This window comes from Vipera berus (assembly GCF_964194415.1).
Source record: "Vipera berus genome assembly, chromosome: 2".
NCBI classification, from domain to species: Eukaryota; Metazoa; Chordata; class Lepidosauria; order Squamata; family Viperidae; genus Vipera; species Vipera berus.
This window is the reverse complement of record NC_138203.1, coordinates 230279068-230301266: the sequence shown is the minus strand read 5'-3', so window position 1 is coordinate 230301266 and position 22199 is coordinate 230279068. Positions and strand designations below refer to the sequence as shown.

General features: G+C 38.1%; 1 protein-coding gene across 1 annotated transcript in view; it reads left to right on the top strand.

The window, feature by feature from the left end:
• The window catches only part of FGD3 (FYVE, RhoGEF and PH domain containing 3), a gene marked incomplete at its 5' end in the record, with an annotated part of 43969 nt that overhangs the window by 8865 nt on the left and 12905 nt on the right, over nt 1-22199 (top strand). The window contains 11 exons of the mRNA XM_081319064.1: nt 5128-5217; nt 6456-6592; nt 8314-8470; nt 10139-10277; nt 12396-12454; nt 14213-14359; nt 16087-16179; nt 16375-16454; nt 17368-17398; nt 18672-18773; nt 20290-20355. Coding sequence (XP_081175190.1) covers nt 5128-5217; nt 6456-6592; nt 8314-8470; nt 10139-10277; nt 12396-12454; nt 14213-14359; nt 16087-16179; nt 16375-16454; nt 17368-17398; nt 18672-18773; nt 20290-20355 — 1101 coding nt within the window. The remainder of the gene's footprint in view (nt 1-5127; nt 5218-6455; nt 6593-8313; nt 8471-10138; nt 10278-12395; nt 12455-14212; nt 14360-16086; nt 16180-16374; nt 16455-17367; nt 17399-18671; nt 18774-20289; nt 20356-22199) is intronic.

The window sequence follows — 22199 nt, the reverse complement described above, 5'->3', positions numbered from 1 at the left end:
AATATTTATTTATTTATTTATTTATTTATTCAATTTATATACTGCCCTTCTCCCGTAGGACTCAGGGCGGTTCACAAGGCTCTTAAAAACAGAGACAACAATTACAAAAATTAAAATCGATTAAAAAGAATTATATAAACCTGGCTATAAAACCCCAGTTAAAAAACAGTTAAAATCCCAATTAATATGCTCAGACCAGGCCAGAGAGCTCAAAGAGCCAGGTCTTCAGGTCCCGGCGGAATGAGCGAAGGTCAGGGGCAGTCTTAAGCTCTACAGGCAGCTGATTCCAAAGGGCAGGCGCACCCACAGAGAAGGCCCTCCCCCTGGGTATTGTCTGCCGGCAATCTTTTACCGGCGGTACCCTGAGAAGACCCTCCCTGTGGGAGCGCACAGGATGAAGGGAGCTTGATGCCGGCAGCAGGTGTTCCCTCAGATATCCCGGACCCAAGCCATTTAGGGCTTTATAGGTCATCACCAGCACCTTGAATCTCACCCGGAGGGCAACTGGAAGCCAATGCAGTTCGCGGAGCAGAGGTGTTACATGGGAGTATCGGGAAACCCCCATCACAACCCGCGTGGCTGCATTCTGCACCAGCTGAAGCCTCCGGGTGGTCCCCAAGGGCAGCCCCATGTAGAGAGCGTTGCAGTAGTCCAATCGGGAGGTCATGAGCGCATGAGTGACTGTGCGCAGGGCATCTCGGTCCAGGTAGGGCCGCAACTGGCGCACCAGGCGAACCTGGGCAAAGGCCCCCCTGGTCACGGCTCCTATATGGTCTTCAAAATTGAGCCGTGAGTCCAGGAGGATGCCCAAGTTGCGAGCCCTATCGACAGGGGGTAACACCTCACCCCCCATCATTAAAGGTGGAATAGACTGGTTAGTCCGAGATGCCGGTATGCACAGCCACTCAGTCTTGGCAGGATTGAGACGAAGCCTGTTTCTCCCCATCCAGACCTGGACCGCCTCCAGGCAATGGGACATCACGGCGAGGGCATCACTGGGTTGGTTCGGGGTGGAAAGAAAAAGTTGGGTATCATCAGCGTACTGATGATACCCCACCCCAAAACCACGAATGATCTCGCCCAGCGGCTTCATATAGATGTTGAACAGGAGGGGAGAGAGAACCGACCCCTGAGGGACTCCACAAATGAGAGGCCTCGGGGCGGACCTCTGCCCTCCCGTCAACACCAATTGCGAACGTCCCAGGAGATAGGAGGAGAACCACTGCAAAACAGTGCCTCCCACTCCCAACCCCCTGAGACGCCACAATAGGATACCATGGTCGATGGTATCAAAGGCTGCTGAGAGATCTAATAGAACTAGGACAGAGGAGCAACCCCTGTCCCGAGCCCACCAGAGATCATTCACCAGTGCGACCAATGCCGTCTCCGTGCTGTACCCGGGCCTGAAACCCGATTGGTACGGGTCCAGATAATCAGTTTCCTCCAGGAACAGAGGAAGCTGATGCACCACCACACTCTCCACAACCTTCGCCAAAAAGCGAAGGTTGGAGACAGGACGATAGTTGTTTAAAATCGCTGGGTCCAGGGCAGGCTTCTTGAGAAGGAGCCTCACCACCGCCTCCTTCAAAGCGGCAGGGAAGACACCCTCACTCAAAGAGGCAGATATTACTGCCTGGAACCAGCTTCGTGTCTCCTCCCGAGCCGCATAAATCAGCCAAGAGGGACACGGGTCCAATAAACAGGTGGTGGAACTCAGCCTCCCCATAATCCTGTCCACATCATCAGGGGAAACAGGATCGAACTCAGTCCAGATAACATGCTCAAGACCATCCGATTCCTCCACATCCGACTCTGCCCAATAAAAGATAACAGCACACATATAATGTGTAGGTAAATGCCAACACAGGTCAGCGCAGCCATTGTACAGGGTTAGGCACACACCTTTATCTTAAAGGCTTTAAGACCTTGCGGAACTCCAATAGAATCAGGACCAATCTAATTTCTAGGGCAGGTTTTCAACCTCAGCAACATTAAGATACATGGAGTTCAACTCCCAGAATTCCCCCAGCTGATACACCCTAATAGGTGAGACCCAGAGCATATCCTTTTTACTGGGTCTAATGGAACAGGTAGACATAATCAGGGAGTGATAGGTCCTCAACTATCCCAGTTCCATTCATAAAGCATTGATTACTTCTTCTCACAGCTGTATAACAGCTCATATTATTCATAATCTTCTGAAGGAAAATAGTTTAGTGTTGCAATGGTAGGAATAGGGAAAAATATAACTCTATTACCTTTATAGAAAAATTAAAACATTTTCTCCAAGTTTGTTTGTTTGGTTTTTTAAAAAACTCATTTGTTTCCTTTACTTGTCTATCAAGATTCTCAGTCATCCAGGTCATGGTTGTCCCAAAAGTGCTTTTTCAAGAGGCAACTGGACTTTCTTTGTTCTTCCTTGAAGACGTTTCACTTCTCCTCCATGAAACTTCTTCAATTCTGAAGCTTCTTCACTCAGAACTGAAGAAATATCTTGGATGAGAAGCGAAACATCTTCAAGGAAGAACAAAGAAAGTCCAGTTGCCTCTTGAAAAAGCACCTTTGGGACTTCACCTTTATTATTTTCTGCTTAGAATCCACCTGATCCTAAAGCTTTCATAGAGAACCTATACAAATATATCTGATTTGCTAACTACTAGTTTTATATACAGTAGGTGGAATGTCCAGATTATTCATTTTTTGTCAAGTAATTTTTGGCACTGGTCCAAAATTAAAAAGATTCTGCTCTTGCTGCTATTTGACAACAGGGTTGGATGATCTCTAATCTTCTTGTTTCAGCTAGAAACTGATTTGATGCTAGAATAGGAATGGGCAAATTAGTCTGTCTCCAGTTCATGTCACTTTTGCAGTTCTATAATTGATTGATTATGTGCCATCAAGTCATTGTCTCAAGTGAACTTTTAAAAAGAGGAAGTGGGCAGCTCCATTTTGCCTTTGTTCCTTTGTCTTCCATCACAGGAGATGACACCTCTCTCTCCCCAGTCTACCTCTCTCCAGATAAAAGGCGCATCCTAACCTGGAGAAAGGTTGGAACATTCAGAAGTAAATAGCCATCAAAAGAAACACAGAGTTTGATATAAGTTAGGAATTTTTAGAATTGATGTTATGGACTGATCTAATCTGTTTCTTTTTATGCTCAACCCTATTTCATTCTAACTTTGTGTGTGTGTTTCTTGATGTATGTTCATGCCTGGAGTTGTGACTAAAAACCTGCAGGATTCGTGAGACCTTCCTTTTCCTTTTTGCCTATTATTTTCAATTTTCAGTTAGTCCTTATCTTAATCATCTAATCTACATAATAAACAACTGAATCTTCTGGTACCAGCAGGCTTATTCTGACAGGGAATGTAGCCTATTATGATTCCAGATCACTCTGTCACTTAGAGAAGTCAAGAGCAGAGGAGAGTTCCCACTTTCCTCTTCCTGCAAACCGGTGCAAAGAGGAATTTTTTTTTGCTAATGAATGGAAAGTGTCAACAACTGAAAAGACTTTCCAAGGATTCTGAGAGAAGGGTAGGGACCACTACTTGAGGGAGCCAAAGTAGCCAACTACCACATATATGTGTTTCCACTACCGAACAAATGTGTATTAACTCACACCTTGCTGATTTAAATCGCCTCTCATTGATTTTGTTTAATGAGAGTACAGTTGTGTAGTTCTTACAACTATTTTAACATTAGTACTGAAGTAAAGCGGTGGCTCGTGCTGGAGAAGACTCCTGTGAGTTCCTTGGACTGCAAGGCGATCAAACCGGTCAGTCCTAGAGGAGATCAACCCTGACTGCTCTTTAGAAGGCCAGATCCTGAAGCTAAAACTCAAATACTTTGGCCACCTAATGAGAAGGAAGGACTCACTGGAGAAGAGCCTAATGCTGGGAAAGATTGAGGGCAATAGAAGAAGGGGACGACAGAGAATGAGGTGGGTGGATGGAGTCACTGAAGCAGTAGGCATGAGCCTAGATGGACTCCAGAAGATGGTAGAGGACAGGAAGGCCTGGAGGAACATTGTCCATAGGGTCGCGATGGGTCGGACACGACTTCGCAACTAACAACAACAACAAACCGGTGGCTCAGTGGGTTAGGACGCTGAGCTTGTCGATCAGAAGGTCGGCAGTTTGGCGGGTCAAATCCCGAGTGCTGCGTAACAGAGTGAGCGCCTGTTACTCGTCCCAGCTTCTGCCAACCTAGCAGTTCGAAAGCACGTAAAAATACAAGTAGAAAATAGGGACCACTACGGTGGGAAGGTAACAGCATTCCGTGCGCCTTTGGCATCTAGTCATGCCGGCCACATGACCACGGAGACGTCCTCGGACAAACGCTGGCTCTTTGGCTTTGAAACGGAGATGAGCACCAGCCCCTAGAGTCGGAAACGACTAGCACACATGTGCGGGGGAACCTTTACTTTTACCTTAAAGCTAAAATAACTTGGAGTTCAGATATTTTCTCAGTGCATTTTATGAAAGTGGAGATAAGCTGGTCTTTTCAAGAGATTTGGGGGAATAGTAATCATTAATATTTTCATCCTATCACTACTCTGGAACATATTGCTACTATGCATTTATTTCAGTCTGGGGCAACAATGGAGCGATCTTGTTTTACTTCGGTGAAAGGGGATTGATTCCTTCCTTCCTTCCTTCCTTCCTTCCTTCCTTCCTTCCTTCCTTCCTTCCTTCCAAGATCAGGAGCACTTCTTAAATCTCTTGTGATGAAACATGGATTGCCTTTGTTAATCAGTCATGCCAGTGGGACTACATTTGATTCAGGGAGGGAAATTCCATACTGAAATTAGTAACAAATTGGAGGAATTTATATAATTCGCTAACCTTGAAGATAATAAATAACTTACATTATTTATTTGTTATAGGGATTTTTGCTGTGCTAATTTGATTTTGGAATAACAGTGAAATGTGCTTCTTTAATAATCATATGCATTATTATTGCATTTAATTATATACCAATTGTATACTTAATCAATGCAAGAGAAAATAAGTTTTGTCACAGGGGAATACTTCAACAATTGGAAGAAACAGTACAAAGAGATTCTTGATTTCTCTTGTAATTGAATATGTATTTAAAATGGATTTTGCATTTTTCATATTGTTACAGTATTCAGAGCCACAAAAGCTGTTTAATATTGCAAATGAACTTCTGCATACAGAAGAAGCTTATGTTAACAGGCTTTATCTTCTTGATCAGGTAAATTTATTTTAACCAAATTTAACCAGCTTTCTCCTATTCTAGTTAAGACTAAACACCTCTGACTGGTAACCTACTGTTGTATGCATGGATCACATCCTAAAGGCACCTTGCTTTCTGGCGGCCTGTCTGTTGCTGTGTGCAATACCCATTTTAGATATGTGCACCTTAATTTCCAAATGGTTTCTTGTCCCCGGGTAGACTGCAGCAATCCATAAGAATGGAATGAATGAGATTATATAAACTGAACCACCTAAATGTTTTTTTCCTGCTTCTGTATGGTTTAACGCAGACATGTCAAACACAAGACCCGGGGGCCAGATCCGGCCCGCGAAGTGGTTTCATGCGGCCCGCAAAGCCATCCTAGAAACAGTGAGGGAACGGCCCCCACTGCCTTGGCCCTGGCCCAGAGACCCTCCTTCTGCCAGATCTGTCCCACTCCTGCCCAGGCCCCCATAGGCACCCTTGATGCGAACGATGTAGAGCTGGCCATGCCCACCCAGTAGGCCATATGCACTCTAGCCACGCCCACCCAGTAGGCCACGCCCACCCTGGCCATACCCACCCGGCCCCCTGAGGGCAACCACAATGCTGATCCGGCCCTCAATGAAATTGAGTTTGACACCCCTGGTTTAACGTTTCAGCTTCAACACAACTGGTTCTAGAATCACAATCACTTGGCCCATTCTGATGAAATGTTATGCTCTCTAAACTCTTTGAGAGGATGCCTTATCAACCAGAGTATTCTCCATCTAATTTTCCTTATTATCTTACTGTACTGCCCTTTTACTATATAATATTTACAATACCATAATCATCCATCCATCTATCCACCTACCTACCTACCTAAACATCTCCGCATGGAAGATAATTTTTCAATTATATGTATTTATATACAGTATATATATATATATATGATATAATATACAGTAATATAGCAAACATTCATTTAGAAATATCCGTAAATTGTATTTGATTCAGCTTTATAGTTTGAGTCTTCATTTTTGTTAAACAAAGCTAAAAAGAAAAAAATATTAATCACCTTATATGCTGAGTGACCTTGAAGGTGGGATACAGCTGCTAAAAAGGAACTGTCTTAACAAATTCAACATCTCTTGAATATATAATGGAAAGATTCCTTAAAAAAAGAATATTCTTTCAAAATCCAGCTACATTGGTATAAGTTATATACTATTTGGAAGTGATTTTGTGGGGAATTTGTGCTCTTTTTTGTGCAGGTTTTTTGCACTAAATTGTATGAGTCGGGAATTCCACCTGATGTGGTAACAGGAATATTTTCAAATATTTCTTCCATTTATCGCTTCCACGAACAGTTTCTCCTTCCTGAACTGAAAACAAGGATTACAGATGAGTGGTGGGTAAATGAAAAATTACAAGGAAATATTTCCATATTAAGATCTTCCTCATAAGTAAAAATGTTTCTGTAATATACTATATTTTTAATAGATTAGTAGAATATATTTACATACACATATATACTTTACAGATAGGAACTCAACAAATTCTATATCTCTATATTGATACTAGCAAAGTAAAGGAAGACAAAAATATTCTCATAAGACTATTCAATAGTCTTCCACCATTTTCCTAACCTTAAGAGTTGCAAGTCAGAACTAGTGCAAAAACATTGACCTTTGCCACTGTGCTCAGGGTTAGTAACTGTTACGTACTTGTATTCTCACTGGGTTAATTAAGCTTGCAGCAGTGAAGCCTACCTTTACAAATTCTAGCACAATCAGAGCACTGGCCAGGATGTAGAACTGGGTCCATAAAGAGGCAGTTGTGTGGATTCTAAGGTAATGATCAGTAAGAAGAATTTATTTATTTAGTTTAGTGATGTGTAATCAGATTGAAAAAATTAAACTGGTTTATGCCACATTTTGTTTTTTAAAAATACTATAAATTGAATTGGTCAGTTTGACATTATCTAAATGCATACTGAAAGGTGTATAATTCAGTAACCTCAAGGGTTATCTCCAAAGGCTCTTAATACAATATAGGTGGCATGGGATAAGAGAAATGGTCCTCTGAAGGAACTGTTATCTGGTTAAAGACAAGAGGAAGAAATGGATTTAAATTATTTTCACAATGAAGAAATAGAAACAGTGGATATCCATTAATATTTTGAAGTGTTATTTAAGTAGGTAATAAAGGATGTAACTAATGGCTATAAAGGGATGCGGTGGCTCAGTGGGTTAGGATGCTGAGCTTGTCGATCAGAAGGTCGGCAGTTTGGCGGGTCGAATCCCGAGTGCCGCGTAACAGAGTGAGCGCCTGTTACTCGTCCCAGCTTCTGCCAACCTAGCAGTTCGAAAGCACGTAAAAATGCAAGTAGAAAAATAGGGTCCACTATGGTGGGAAGGTAACAGCGTTCCGTGCGCCTTTGGCGTCTAGTCATGCCAGCCACTTGACCACGGAGACGTCCTCAGACAAGCGCTGGCTCTTCGTCTTTGAAACGGAGATGAGCACCGGCCCCTAGAGTCGGAAATGACAAGCACACATGTGTGGGGGAACCTTTACCTTTTTTTTAAATGGCTATAAATGAACTTTAACATCATCTTAAAATGATGTAAAATGCCCAGAATTTTGATTTATTTGGGCTGATGCATAAATAAATAATTTTTGCTGGTGACATCAGGATTTTCAGAAAGGTCAAAGTCCTTGAGTCCCAGAAATCTGTAATTGCACCACTATTTAATAATAATGGACTCTCTAATTAATGTTTGGTTATGATACTCAAAATACATTTTTACCAAACTTTCAGTATTGAACTTAATTTCATATATTACAGAAACAAGTAAAATTAACTTTATGCAAATAGAGGTAAACAGATATACTGTAAACTATCCTTGTCAGAAATAGATACAAACATTTGGTGATTTTCATTTTTTTTAATCTTTTGCCTCCTTCAAAATTTGTTCAGGATATTGGAGTATAGTGATGGGGAATGGAGTATTTCTGGTTCCCACCATTTGCAGACAATAAATATGAATCAAATCCAGGATATGCCTATAATTATTGACTATTCCAAGTTTATATATATGCACCTCTTTAAATGTGTGTATCTGTTTCTAGGGATATAAACCCAAGATTAGGAGACATCCTTCAAAAGCTTGCTCCATTTCTGAAGATGTATGGAGAATATGTAAAGAATTTTGACAGAGCAATGGATATGGTAAACACATGGATGCAGAGATCATCTCCTTTTAAGGATGTCATTCAAAACATACAGGTATGTTTTTCAAGTTGCCATTTGGAATGTAAATGTGTATGTATTTGCTCATTTTCTTTGTTAAATGTCAATATATTTTCATTCTGTTTTTAGCCCTACCTACAGAATATAAAACAGAATAATAACATAAAACCATAGAATTAAAATGGATCTAAAGTAAAGAGAGAAGATTTAAAACATTCATTCTCAAAGAAAAATTAAAAACCCATTGGAACAAAAAGATTTCTTTAGTCTAAAACTAATTGGGCATGAGATTGATCTGAAATTGGGGCTGAATTCTGCAACTGTGGGGCCTCAAGTGACCTGGCCTTGTGCTACCCTTATACCAGTCAGACATCAGAAGATGATATAGCCCAATTGCTTATGCTTATATGAAAGTGTATAACAGATGAAGTAAAACCAGTGAATAAATATTTTCCAGTCTATTTGAAGTCATGGCATTAGATATTTGTGAAGAGTTCATCATATGCAAAAACTTAGAGAAGGTTTGTTCTTGGATATTTGCAGCTGATATACATAGCTGAAGACATTTTGTACTGATGGCCCTATTTTTTCATAACTTAAAAAAAGCATCCTAGACTTGCTATGCAAATATTAAAACAAAGAGGTGACATGTTTAGTGTTGCTTTTTTTCTTACTATGCTTATAACATTTTCCAGTGTCTGCTGTCATCTCATATACCACAAATTTATCAAGATAAACTTATTGTATATTTCTGGATAAGCATACCAATTACCTTAATTAATAACTTTCATCTTAATTTGTTTTATAAATTTGTAAAGGTTGCGTGTGAGAGAAAGGCAAATATAATACTAAACATTATTTCAATAAAGAAATATGAACAGGGTAGAAAAGGGAAAAAAGAACTTTTGTAATTTTTGATGTTTAGACTGAAATTAAACTATTAATCGGGGTCTTCTCTCTATCTGATGTACATTCTACTTTTCCCCTTTATTTCTGGTTATTTGCCATATGAAAATAGTTTTGTATGTTTGCCACCATCTTCATATGAATAATATTGCAATCCACTGACCCTTTGTATGATTTTTATGGAATGAAATAGAAAAATAATAGTTTCTCCCCATTCTGTATGAACTAACAGAGTCAGCATGCACTTGGTCATATCAAGTCCTGGGACCTAGGAAGTAGGCTTTCTCTGTTATGGCACTTATTCACTGGAACAACTTTCTCCTAAAGAACTGTTTGGCCTCCATCCTGCTCTTATTTAAACAAGCCCTTAAAACTTGCCTCTTTTAACCAAGCCTTGTGCTATAGTGAGCAAAGGATCCCTTCAGGGATAATTAGTTTGTTGATTACTGGTGTGTGTGTGTCTGTGTGTTTTCTGGATGTTCCTTTTTGAATTATTTGCACTTTATTATTTTATATTGCTTAAATTGTACTCTACCCAAAGTGAGGTGGAACTGAATAGGCTATTGGTTTAATAAATAAGTCATCACAATGCATTCTGCTTATTCAAAGTAGCATCTGTGTCATATTTATTCAATTTGGAGCTGGCCTCACTCTGGGCAAGTCACAAAGAATAACAAAAAAAAATACAAAAAAAATATAACCAGATCATTCAATAGCTTAAATACATGACTATGGTTTTTTTTTCTTGTTTGTTTTAGTGACCCTCTACAATACAGTATATCTTTTTTTGAATTTCAGAAACAAGAAATATGTGGAAACCTGACATTGCAACATCACATGCTAGAACCTGTTCAGAGAATTCCACGCTATGAGCTTCTCCTGAAGGATTATCTTAAAAAACTTCCTGAGGAATCACCAGATAGGAAAGATGCTGAAAGTAAGTGTAGTTTCTATAGGTGCCATTTGAAACAAGTTGCTGCTCATAAATACTTTCTATATATTGTAACAATTAAAACTTGTTCTCATTGTTGTTTCAGTTTAACCACACACAGACAAACACACAGTTCTGGTCACTTTGGGCTATCTATATACTACTAACACTCTTGTCATGACCTTTACCTGGGTAAAGTGGTGCATCATAGGGCAACAGGTTTTGAACCAAAATACCTAAGTTACAGAATGTATCCAAAATCCTAGACCCATGACTCCCCAAAGAATGAAATTTGGGGACGTTGTGTCTGCTTCAGTGCTATTGGCTGCTGCTGCACTTCTGGGCTGTTACTACAATCACATGATCTTCATTTTCAATGTTCTGTGACAGTTTCCCAGCCAGTCTCACAATCCCTTTCCCCCCCTTTCCACCCAGCAGCATCCACCTACTTATCTACTGAGAAGAGAACGGAAGTTGTGATGCATTGTGTCTATGAAGGGGGAGGTGCTGTGATGTACTACAGTGAAGCAGCACTTTACCATGAAAGAGGGAACCATCCAAGGAGGGGCATGAGACAAGAGACAACTTCAGAGAAGGATGGATCAGAGAAGGAACATTGGGATAGCTGCCTCCTAAAATTTCTCAGGGTATATCAGAGTTAAGAGTGGTATAAATTTAGTCTGGTCAAAGATTTTGTTTATATGGTGTGAGCAAATAAAGAACTGAACATTGGCCAGATTTTTCTACACCACTCTAGGGCTAGGACTGATGGAAGGGAGAGGGAAAGAGATAGGAAGGAAGGAAATTATGATGCTTCTTGCCAGCTTCTCACAAAGAAACTCAATAGGGAAGCCAGCAGGAGAGCAGACTCCTGCTCCCTCTTCTTTTTGCCTGCCCTTCGTCATGTTTCTCTGATTAGGTAAGGAAATATCTCTGAAATGATGAACCAACAGGGCATCTAGTCTAGTAAACCCATAAAATCAAGAATTCAAACCTTTAATTTGTTATATACAGCATTTGTTATATACATGCATCTAGTAAGTACAGAAGTCTGTTTCTGTCACTGCTTTCCATTATGCCTGTAGGAGTGAAGCCTCTGGTACCTATTAGTTGAGATGGGTTATTGGCAAATAATATTTCCTGATACTTTAACAGCTGAAGAAGCAAAATGGCCTAGTATCCAACTTGAAAAAAGTTAAAAGGTGAACGAAGAAAAAAATCCTGCTGGGGTAGAATTATGCCTGTGTGGTATGATTGAGAGTTCAAAGACATCTAGTGAGAAATTACAGCTAAGGGGGGAACTGAGCTAAGATCCCGTGGTCTTACGCTCAGCACCCTATCTGCTACAACACACTGACCCTATAAATGAAATGAGGTTTCCATGATACAATACCACCTATTAAATCTGGGCAATTTCATTTAGGTTACTAAAATAACTGGAATCCTTTCTTACAGTTTTTTCTCGCCCAGAAAGGGAAGCCTGTAGTGCCTTCTGCTTATTGAAGAAAAGATTCATATATTTACACAAAAATGCTAAATCACAATTCAGGACCACTTCAATAAGCTCAACTAAAGTGCCAGGTTGTGCAGTCAAACATAAAAGTTAACTGTTATTAAAGATAAACTCAGTTAAACAATCCATGGGTCAAAATTGACTTTTCAAGGAACCGATCAATTTCTTTCAAGTCACATTTTCTGTTTCCATATATAGGATTATATGCAATAGAATTTAATAAGTATGTATCAATGTAGTATGTTTTTTGTGAAGTAGAAGAGAATGTTAGGTTTTCATACTGAATAGCCCATTTTAATACAAATTACCAGTTAAGAGACAGATGTATACCATGTTGTCCATTCAACACAATTTACTGTGTTTTGACATTTTGGTAAATACAATTTTCTTTTGCTTAGTAATTACTGCATATTGTGCTACTTTATCAGTGATGCTAACACTGGAAGACTTAGATTCATATTGATCCTAAAAGGCATGGACATAGTGCAGGGAGAAATGAGTTCGCTAGCTTGCAATTTTGGAGCCAGTTTGTACATACCAGGAAAATGAAAACTGTACTACTAACCAATAGCAATCTTCAGAATGTATAATTGCTACTGTCTACATTGCAGAATCTCTGGAGCTCATTTCTACGGCAGCAAACCATTCAAATGCAGCCATCCGAAAGATGGTGAGTAGAAAGCACATAAAACAAATGTCATCTGAGCCATCAGCTGAGATACTTGCTTGAAACAGTTTTTTTTAATCAATGCTGCGTAATGATGCTCATACTCATTGAACTCTCTAATATTTATCAGACTAAAATTTAACTATTGTGTTTTTATATTTAACATTTATGTGCATGCTTTGTGGGACTTTTTTCTCACTACTTGTTATAAATTATTTACAGTATAGGTAGTCCTTGACTTATGAGCTCACAATTTCTGTTGCTAAATGAGACATTTGTTAAGTGAATTTTACTCCATTTTTTGACCTTTTTTGCCACAGTTGGTAAGTGAATCACTGAATAGCCCATTTTAATACAAATAATATACTGCAGATGTTAAGTTAGTAACACGGTTGTTAAATGAATCTGGCTTCTCCATTGACTTTGCTTGTCAGAAGGTTGCAAAAGGTGATCGTATGACACTGGGACACTGCAACCATAATAAATATGACTCAGTTGCTAAGTGTCTGAATTTTGATCAGGTGACCATGGGGATGCTGAAATGGTCGCAAGTGTGAAAAACAGTCACAAGTCATTTTTTCCAGTGCCGTTATAACTTCAAGCGATCTGTACTATGTAGAAGTTATTATTGACAACAGGAAAATCTAGAAAATATTTTGCACTGGTTTTATTTAAGAAAATTAGTCTAGTTTTCTCAGGTGCTAATGCTCATAAGGTTATCAGAGAGGTTGAATTGAAGGTTTAGGTTTTATAGAACAACACTTTTAAAGTATTCCTGCAGAGTTAAATTTATATTAAAAAACTTAAAATCAAATCTAAAGTATAAAGCTGAAATGTTAATACTAGAAGATCTTAAGACAATTATACCTTTATGTTTGTAACTATTATACAGGGATTCCATCTATGTATCATGCAAAACATTCTGCTTTTCTAAGAAATAAAAATAGCATATTAAAACTATTTTTTCAGTTGAAAGATTCTCAGATTATCATTTTAGTGCTATATGTTATTTTATTTATTAATTTTATTAAAGGCTTATTCCTATTGCTTGATACACAGGCAGATTTTGGAATAATTCTAAATATTAGTTATGCAGTAAGCCATTATAGCAGAATTGTGTTTAAGTTGATATTCATAGGTTTCTTTTATGTTGCTACAAGGTAAATAGGAACTGATTAAAAAACAGATTATTCTGACTTCATCTGATAATTACTAATGTGTGAAAATTGGCACCTGCAGCTGCAAGATGAAGATAAGATAAAAAAGAGATAAAGAGAAATAATATTGAGAACCAAGGATTCCATAAAAACCTTACAAAGACAGATAGTAGAAATTATTCTTATTCACAATATAAAATGGCTGAGACAACTTTTATCTCTCCTTACTGAATGTAGAAAATGTCCTATGTGCCTATATTATTGCAGGCATTTCACTACTGCAGATGGGCATACACGTTTTAGTTCTTTGCAAGGCATGCAGGTTTAATTGTGGACTTTTTAGTGATGGTGTGACATCAAAAGAAAATGTGTGTATAAACAAGTCCCCACTGCTATGATTGTGTGTGAAGTTTTTCTGTTATTAGAAAAACTGTTCTGATGACTTATTTTGTACAAGAGTGTAAAATTAAGGTTGACAATAATTATTTAATGCCTAACATATTGTTTTATTAAATGATGGAATTACCTTCTCTTGTAGCATTTATAATAAATTAGTAAATACTAGAGATACCAAAATTAGTGGGTTTTTTTTTTATTCTTGTAGGAAAAGATGCACAAGTTGTTAGAAGTATATGAACGCCTTGGTGGAGAAGAAGACATTGTTAATCCTGCCAATGAATTGATTAAAGAGGGTCATATTCAAAAACTGTCAGCCAAGAATGGCACAGCACAGGATAGGTATTTATTTCTGGTGAGTTACTTGGTTTCTTTAATATAAAACCCTTACACCCTGCCCACATAAGCTCCTTTGACTAGATTAATCAATCCTTGGCACACACTCCCATACTCGGCAAACTATCAGTAGCTTTGAAACAGTATTCTTACCCCTCTTAGATGGCTTTCATTCTTTTATGATCAGTCCATTTGGTGTTACTACATTCAAAGAGTATTCCAAACATTTTAGAAATAGTTGATGTTGGGCTTTTTTCCCTTTAATCTTAGTGAGGGATTTTGTGTGTCTCTGTGTGTAAGTAAATTGTTAGGGCTTTTGCTAGTGTATTGGGGGTCCCCCCCTGTTTGAATGTGAATACTGCTACTAGGGACAATCTAGAGAGAACAATGTTATTTAGGAAAAGTTTGGTCTGAACAGTTGTGTCTTCTTAGTTGTGTTTGCCTTACCTTTGATCAATTGTCAAGAATCTTGAAAAGGGGACAAAAACAAACCAGGAATCAGCCAGAATTCTGTGTTAGATAAAACAGGATGCTATTTGTTAAACAACTTCAATCCACATTATTACCTTTCTAATTTATTGCCATAATATAAACTGTGCATTTGGTGTGCATTTATAGGCAAAATAAATCCTTCTGCAACTTTAGCACAAAACAGACTAGAAATTAGAAACTTGCAAATAATCTGCAAGGCTTTACTTATTTTTATATCTAAAAACTCTTTTCATGTGCAATTTTTGTAGTATTATATATGTTGCAGCAATAGACTTTATTGTCCCTGAATCCTCTATTGTGAGGTTATATATGTGTTCACAATAATATAAAATTTAAATTTAGATTATTAAATACAATAAAGAGAACATTTAAATAACAGATGTCAGTGAGAGATAAGGAAGCATAATGAGTAATTCTGGAGTTTGTTATCCTAAATATATCAAATTTCCCTTATGGATAAAGATAGAACAGAACAGTGTTGGCACAGTTATCTGCTGTTACATCAAATGAATTCTTCTAAGAAGTTACCTGGAGATACTTTTAAGGAGCAGTTTAGTGTAGGGTTGCAGTTTAGGTCACATTCATGTCCCCATTCAAACATGGTGCTCACTGACTCTGTGCTGATCACTGTATCTAGTAGGACTGCTGTAATTATCAAAACAAATTAGGGAGACCCTTGTATAGGGGCCTTGAAATTCTAGAGCAGGGGTGCCAAACTTGCTGCATCATATGACGTGTCATTACGTATCGTGACTTTTTTCCCCTTGCAGGAGCTGGGGTGGACACAGCTTACGTGTGATGCATCCGGCCCGCGAACAGGCAGTTTGACATCCCTGTCCTAGAGAATAGTGAAATAGAAATACAATAAATAAAAGATAAAACAATAACTCAGTACATGTGCATAACATGCCCTAAAGGGAATGTGCACAGATTGTTTTTGGTAGTAAGGAAGGGCACGATTCCATTGAAGGTAAAAATCCCCTAAAAGTACATCATTGTAGTACATCTAAATCTCCCAATTCTACAATCTAGAATCTTCTAATAAGTATCAAAAGTGTACAATATCTGTTTACTAAAGCTATATTTTATGATTCATGAAAAGATATATAAGAAAGAATTTGGTTATAAATACATATATACATACAAATACACCCAAGCTACAGATATTCGCCACTATTGCATACATATATGTATTCTTATGAAAGAATTATGTAAAGAATAACTTCATAACAAATACCTTTTTGTTATTTGCAGTTTAACAGCATGGTGTTATACTGTGTTCCAAAACTGAGGTTGATAGGTCAGAAATTCAGTGTTCGTGAAAAAATTGATATTGCAGGATTGCAGGTTTGTATCTGATTCTTCTGATTTTAATTTCTGACGTATGCATTTCTAGTCTTGTTTAAGATAGTTACTGTTTTATTTTTAATAAGGAATTCATTTCTGAATGAACTTCTCCTGTTGAGAGAAATACATTGGTTTGTCTGATCATGATTAGAATTAAATACTAAAAGATGCCAAAATGTTGGTTTGGTTTCCTAGGTCCAGGAAATTGTCAAGCAAAATGTGACCCATACTTTTTCAATAACAGGAAAGAAAAGATCCTTGGAGCTACAAGCCAGGTACAGATTATTTTTCTTCCCCTAAATATATTTATTTATTTTGAATGGGACCTTTCCCATCCTAAACTTCTATTGTAAGGTTTGGCAAATATTACAAGGAAAAAAGTTGATGCATCCTGTCTATATTATAATTGCTTAGACAATTAACTGTCATAATCTTATGTTCAATCCCAGCAAAGAATGAGTGCTGTTCAAGTGGAGAATAGTATTGAGTCGAGATTAAATCCTTCTCAATGAAAATGTGCAGCTCCTGAGGAGATCCCACTACAAGGAATAAGAAATATTTGAGGCTTCAACTCTCAGGGGCATGGCTTTGCCTCCCAACTTTCATATACGTTCATGAGAGAGGAAGGAGAAGGAAGCACAGGAGAGCTTTCCTTACACACCCCTTACTTTTCCTATTGGAAAGTGCCACGAAGATGCTTCAAGGGAGCCCTTTGAAATAGCGGGTCTATCTTGAGCCTTTTTTGTTCCTCTTTTGCAATTTCAACAAGACAAAGATCCAGTGAAGCAACTAGTTAAACTTCTAAAGGCTTCTGCCTTGAAGGCTGGCCTCCCATGGAGCAGGTTTGTTTGGCTCATTGGAAAAGATGATGAGTAGAAGAAACCTAAAGAGGTGACAGTATGGTGTGCATAGAGCACTCTTAAGGTGGAGGCTACCTGGAGGGCAGCATTATTTCTGAGTGGAAAAGCACAGTGGGACAGAAAGCCTCTGGAATTCTTTGTTTCATGGTACAGGAGAAGAAAAAAACCTGAGACTTTAGTTTAGCTGGCTGTCTAACAAGATGTGAAGTTTTGTTCCCTAGTTTATCCCTTTCAGACATTAAAACAATTCCATATATTAAATTCTTTAACTCCGGTTATCAAAGAATTGGTACTATAAAAAGGCAAACCCTTTGTTCTAATTTTATAGGACAGAAGATGAAAAGAAAGATTGGATTCAGGTAATAATCTATTTTATCAAGGTTTTCTCTTACTTTGCTCTCTGCTGCTGGAGCAGCTGGGTCTTCCCAGGGCACTGTGCTTTTGCAGTGAGCAGCTCAGGCAGTTATGGCTTCCAAGGATGGCTGCGGGTTCACACTGCACTATTGCTTAGGTTCTTGCAGCCCTAGAGCCGTGGTACGCCAAGGAGTCCCTAAACCACAGCGTGGAAAGTAGCCCCAGAGCTACTTTCAGTGCAGTTCTGGGGCTACCTGCCACACTGCAAGGATAGGTACAGGGTGGCCAAAAGGGCAAAGATTTGGGGGGGGGGGTATGGAATAGGTGGGTGGGAGGAGCTAGAGGCTGTCCCTTGCCTAACTGAGTCTAAGGGATGGGAAGGAACAAGCCTGCAATGGCATGGATTGGGGTGGGTCCCCAGCTAACAACTGGCGGAATGATATGATGTGACACGACCTGCCAGGACATAATGTGACATGACATGACATTATAATAATATAAGAGATACCTGTGATGGAGATGGGTGATTCAAACATATGAAAAATAAATAAAATAAATAAACCTCAAACATTTCATATTAAAAATATATTTCATTATATTATTTATCCCATTTATACACTTAGATTAGATTAGATTAGATTAGATTAGATTAGATTAGATTAGATTAGATTATAATTAAGGCAGTATTTTTTTCCTTTTTCATGCTCCCCCCTATTTTGAGCTGTATCTCTTTCATAACAATACTTTGTGTTCCTTCACCTTGCCAGAATCTGTTAGACATTCCATCTCAACTGAAGTCCACAGTCTGAAAATTTAGAATAGGTCAAAAACCATTGGGGTTTTTTTTCAGAGCAGGCAAGATGCATTCACAATACTTGGTTTGGGTTAAAATTCATGAAATCATATTTTGCACTATATTTTCACTGGCAGCCTGGTATATACTCTATTTCAGTAATGCAACTTAAGTTTTTAAAATGGAAACAGTTTCTGAGTTATAATCTCATCTGCTGCTTTCTCCAAGATCCATTATCTGTCTCATTCTTTCCATTAAACAATTCAGATAAACCTTGTATTCAATTTGCAAAAATTCTTAGCCATTATCTGCAAGACACTCTGTTTTCTGAATAATTTTAATGTGCAATTTTTTGACTTGAAAAGGTAAACTTGTTAAACAATTGACATCTATTAATGATAATTTAAGAAAAATATTGTATGTTTTGTTTGGTCTAGGACTTTGCTGAAAATTGTTTTTACTTATTTTCTTTGAAACTATCACAGGTCATCCAAGCAACAATTGAAAAACATAAACAGAATAGTGAAACATTTAGGGCTTTTAATAACTCTTTTTCTCAAGAAGATGAGCATTTCCCAGATTCATCAGTAAGTAATCAAAGCATTTAAGATATATTGTATGATACCTGTTCAGATATATTCAGTGGGATCTTTTGACAGGTCTGGATTTCACCTGCAGGGCAGAAATAAAAAGCTAAAATGTAAGAAATGGGAATTTTAAATTAAGTTTTGTTTAATTAATTGCTTTGATTTAGCAGTTGCCTGATTCTAAATGACTTTAGACAAACTACACTTTAAAAAGTAAATCACAATAAAACAGAAGTAAAGTACATATCTTTAACATACCAAAGAAAACCTGTTAGGAGTTTAACAAATACTCTAACCAAAGTACTTGGAAATATTTGGGGTATTGGGGAATACAACCCTGGACAAACAACTAAGTTTTCAAAGACTTTTGAAATATCAGGGGAGACCCATATAGATCTCTGGTGATATAATGATCTGAACTTATTCTAGGTTATTGTTAATTTATGCATACAATGATGCCTAGACGTTTGTGAACTCTTTTGAATTTTCAACATTTCTGCATAAGTATGACCTATGTAATCCGTTCTCCATACAAATTCTAAAACTAAATAAAGAGCACCCAGTTAAGCGAAGGAGTCAAAAAACATTGTTCATTTATTTAGTTGCACTTATTGCTGCCCAATAGTTACGGAAAGCAAGGGTTGACATACTTCGCTCACACCCACATATGTAGCTTTGAATCATTTTTTCTCAATAAATAAATGTGAAAAGCCACAAAATTCTATAGTAGCTAAAATGCCTTTCACGTATTTTCATATCAATCATTCATACAAATGTTAGGCATCCTCAAATACCTTGCTAGCACACTGTTGTATGGTCCTGATAGTGCCAGATGTTCATTCTAGGTCAATTGCAAATGTCAGGATAAAGTACTGACACAGTAGTTCTTATCTTTCCCAAAGTACTTGAGCCAACACAAGGGGTTATTGGGCTGACTCGTGAAGGATTCTTTTATTTCTTTGTTTGTTTTATTTGTATTCTTATTTTACAAATAACTGAAGGCAGCGAACATATCCAACATACTATCCACCTCCCACTTTCCCTACCATACAACCCTGTGAGGTGGGTTGGGCTGAGAGAGAGTGACTGGCCCAGAATCACCCAGCTGGCTTTCATGGCTAAGGTGGGACTAGAACTCACAGTCTCCTGCTTTCTAGCCTGGTACCTTAACCACTAGACCAGGGGTCTCCAACTCCCAGCTTTGCTGGCTGAGGAATTCTGGGAGTTGAAGTCCACAAGTCTTAAAGTTGCCAAGGTTGGGGACCCCTGCACTAGACCAAACATTTTTATTCAAAAACATGTTATATACTTTCAATGTTTATTTCAAATAAAATATTTAAAATATTTTATTTATTCAAAGTAGACATTTAAAGTATATAACATTAAAAAGTTTGCATTATTATAACTATTATAAAGTATATAACATTTTGAATGTTTTATTTAGAATTTCTTAAAACCTTTAAATCTAATATCAGGACTGATTTGTTTTGGTTTGTTTTTGGCTTTCTCTTATCAGATAGTGAGCACCAGTTCCATGGAATCCATGCCAGGAACAGACAGTAGCAGCAGCGCATCTACAGGGGTAAGCAGTTGTGAAACCGATGCCTCATTAAAGCAGATGTCAGAATGCTTTGTTTAATGGGGCTCTCTGTGTGTGAGTGCACGTGTGTGCATTTGTGCATGTGGAGGAAACAGAAACTGGTTTGCATGTCATATTTTCCCCTTCCATTTTCCTTACAAAAGCATTTTTGCCGTGTAAAGGTTATGCTTTATCTTTTCTAATACAAAGCGTTAACATATATCTGGTTTATGAAACCTATAAGCCCTAATTTCCTGTACTTTCTTTAAGTGCAGCTTGCTGCACATTCAAGCAAATCCTATCAACCATAGCAATATACATACTATATGAAAGAGGCCTCATAGACTGCTTCAAATTGTCAGTTGCTCAGATTCCAGACAGTATTTTTCACATGAAAATCTCCATTTAACTCTAGGCTCAACTGCTCTGCCTAATTCAGCTGTACCAGTCTTCCTTATAATTAGGGTTGCCATGTGATAATAGAAATTGTTGCTATTTAATCAGTTGTGTTTCCGCCTGGTGACTGATCGGCTTCTTAAGTCTGTGTAAATCTACATATAAATAGACAGTGCTACTAGAGAGGAAAATGCACCCTTCCCTTTATATTTGCACATGAATGTTGTAGCAGGTGCCGCCAGAAAAGAAAAGAGGCGTTTCCTGGAGATAGAAGAATGTCCATCCTACAATCGGGTCCGGCTGAAGATGTTGGGCTGCCTGGGGTGAAGATAGCTCAACTTAGAATAATATTTTTGGCCTTTGTGGTGAACAAGCACTGCTGTGTCATAAAAATAGTCTCTGGAACTGCTTCATCCACAATTCTCTGGCAACCCTTCCTCAGGGAGAGAGGGATGCTTAAGAGGATATCTTCCCTCCCCAGCTGAGCAATAACAAATATAGATAATACCAGCATCAGAGGGCCAATCAGACATATTCCCTACCCCCCTGGATTACAGTGGGTTTACCACAACCCCCTATAAGGGAAACCCGAATTTGTTTATTATTTTGATAAAGATATGCATTTCACTCTTCTAAGGCATACTCATTCCTCTTGCATTTGAATCATTTAAAAGAAAATAAAAATATAACTAATACCTTTATTTAACCAAAGCAAACAAAGAGAGCAGATTCAACCAGTCCTCAACTTACAAGCGTTTTGTTAGCAACTGTTGGAAGTTACAGTGGCCCTGAAAAAAGGTGACATATAACTTGGTCCTCGCTCTTAATGACCTTTGTAGCATTCCCACAACATCATAGTCAAGGGTTCAAAATTTGGGTGCTTGGCAACTGGCCTGCATTTATAACATATGCAGCATCCTGGGCTCACGTAATTACTATTTGTGAATTTCACAGTTGGCTTCTGACAAAGTGGGGGAAGCAGATTCACTTAATGACTGTGATTCATTTAACAACTGCAGTCATTCATTCAACAACCATGGCAAATAAAGTTATAAAATTAGACACGACTCATTTAATAACCACTTGCTTAGCAGTGAAAATTGTGGCCTCAGGTCAAGGACTATCTATGACACCTGCAAATAAAATTTACGCACTGTGGAAAAAATCATGAGCAGTCAGCAGGAAACTACTGGAGTGGAGACTTCTGCCTCAAGGGAGGGAATTCCATCATATTTCAATATTTAAAGTATTTTCTACTCTATTTATTCTTCAGACATTATTTAGATCAGGAGTGTTACATATAGGAGTGTTCTCTTCATTCGTGAGTATTACATAGGCCACATACCTATGGACATGAACTGCCCAAAACCTCTCTAGAAAAGGTTAGGTCAGAAATTCAGCCTTTTTAATTTGGCATTTTAAAATATTATGGAGAGTTTATGGACCAAATG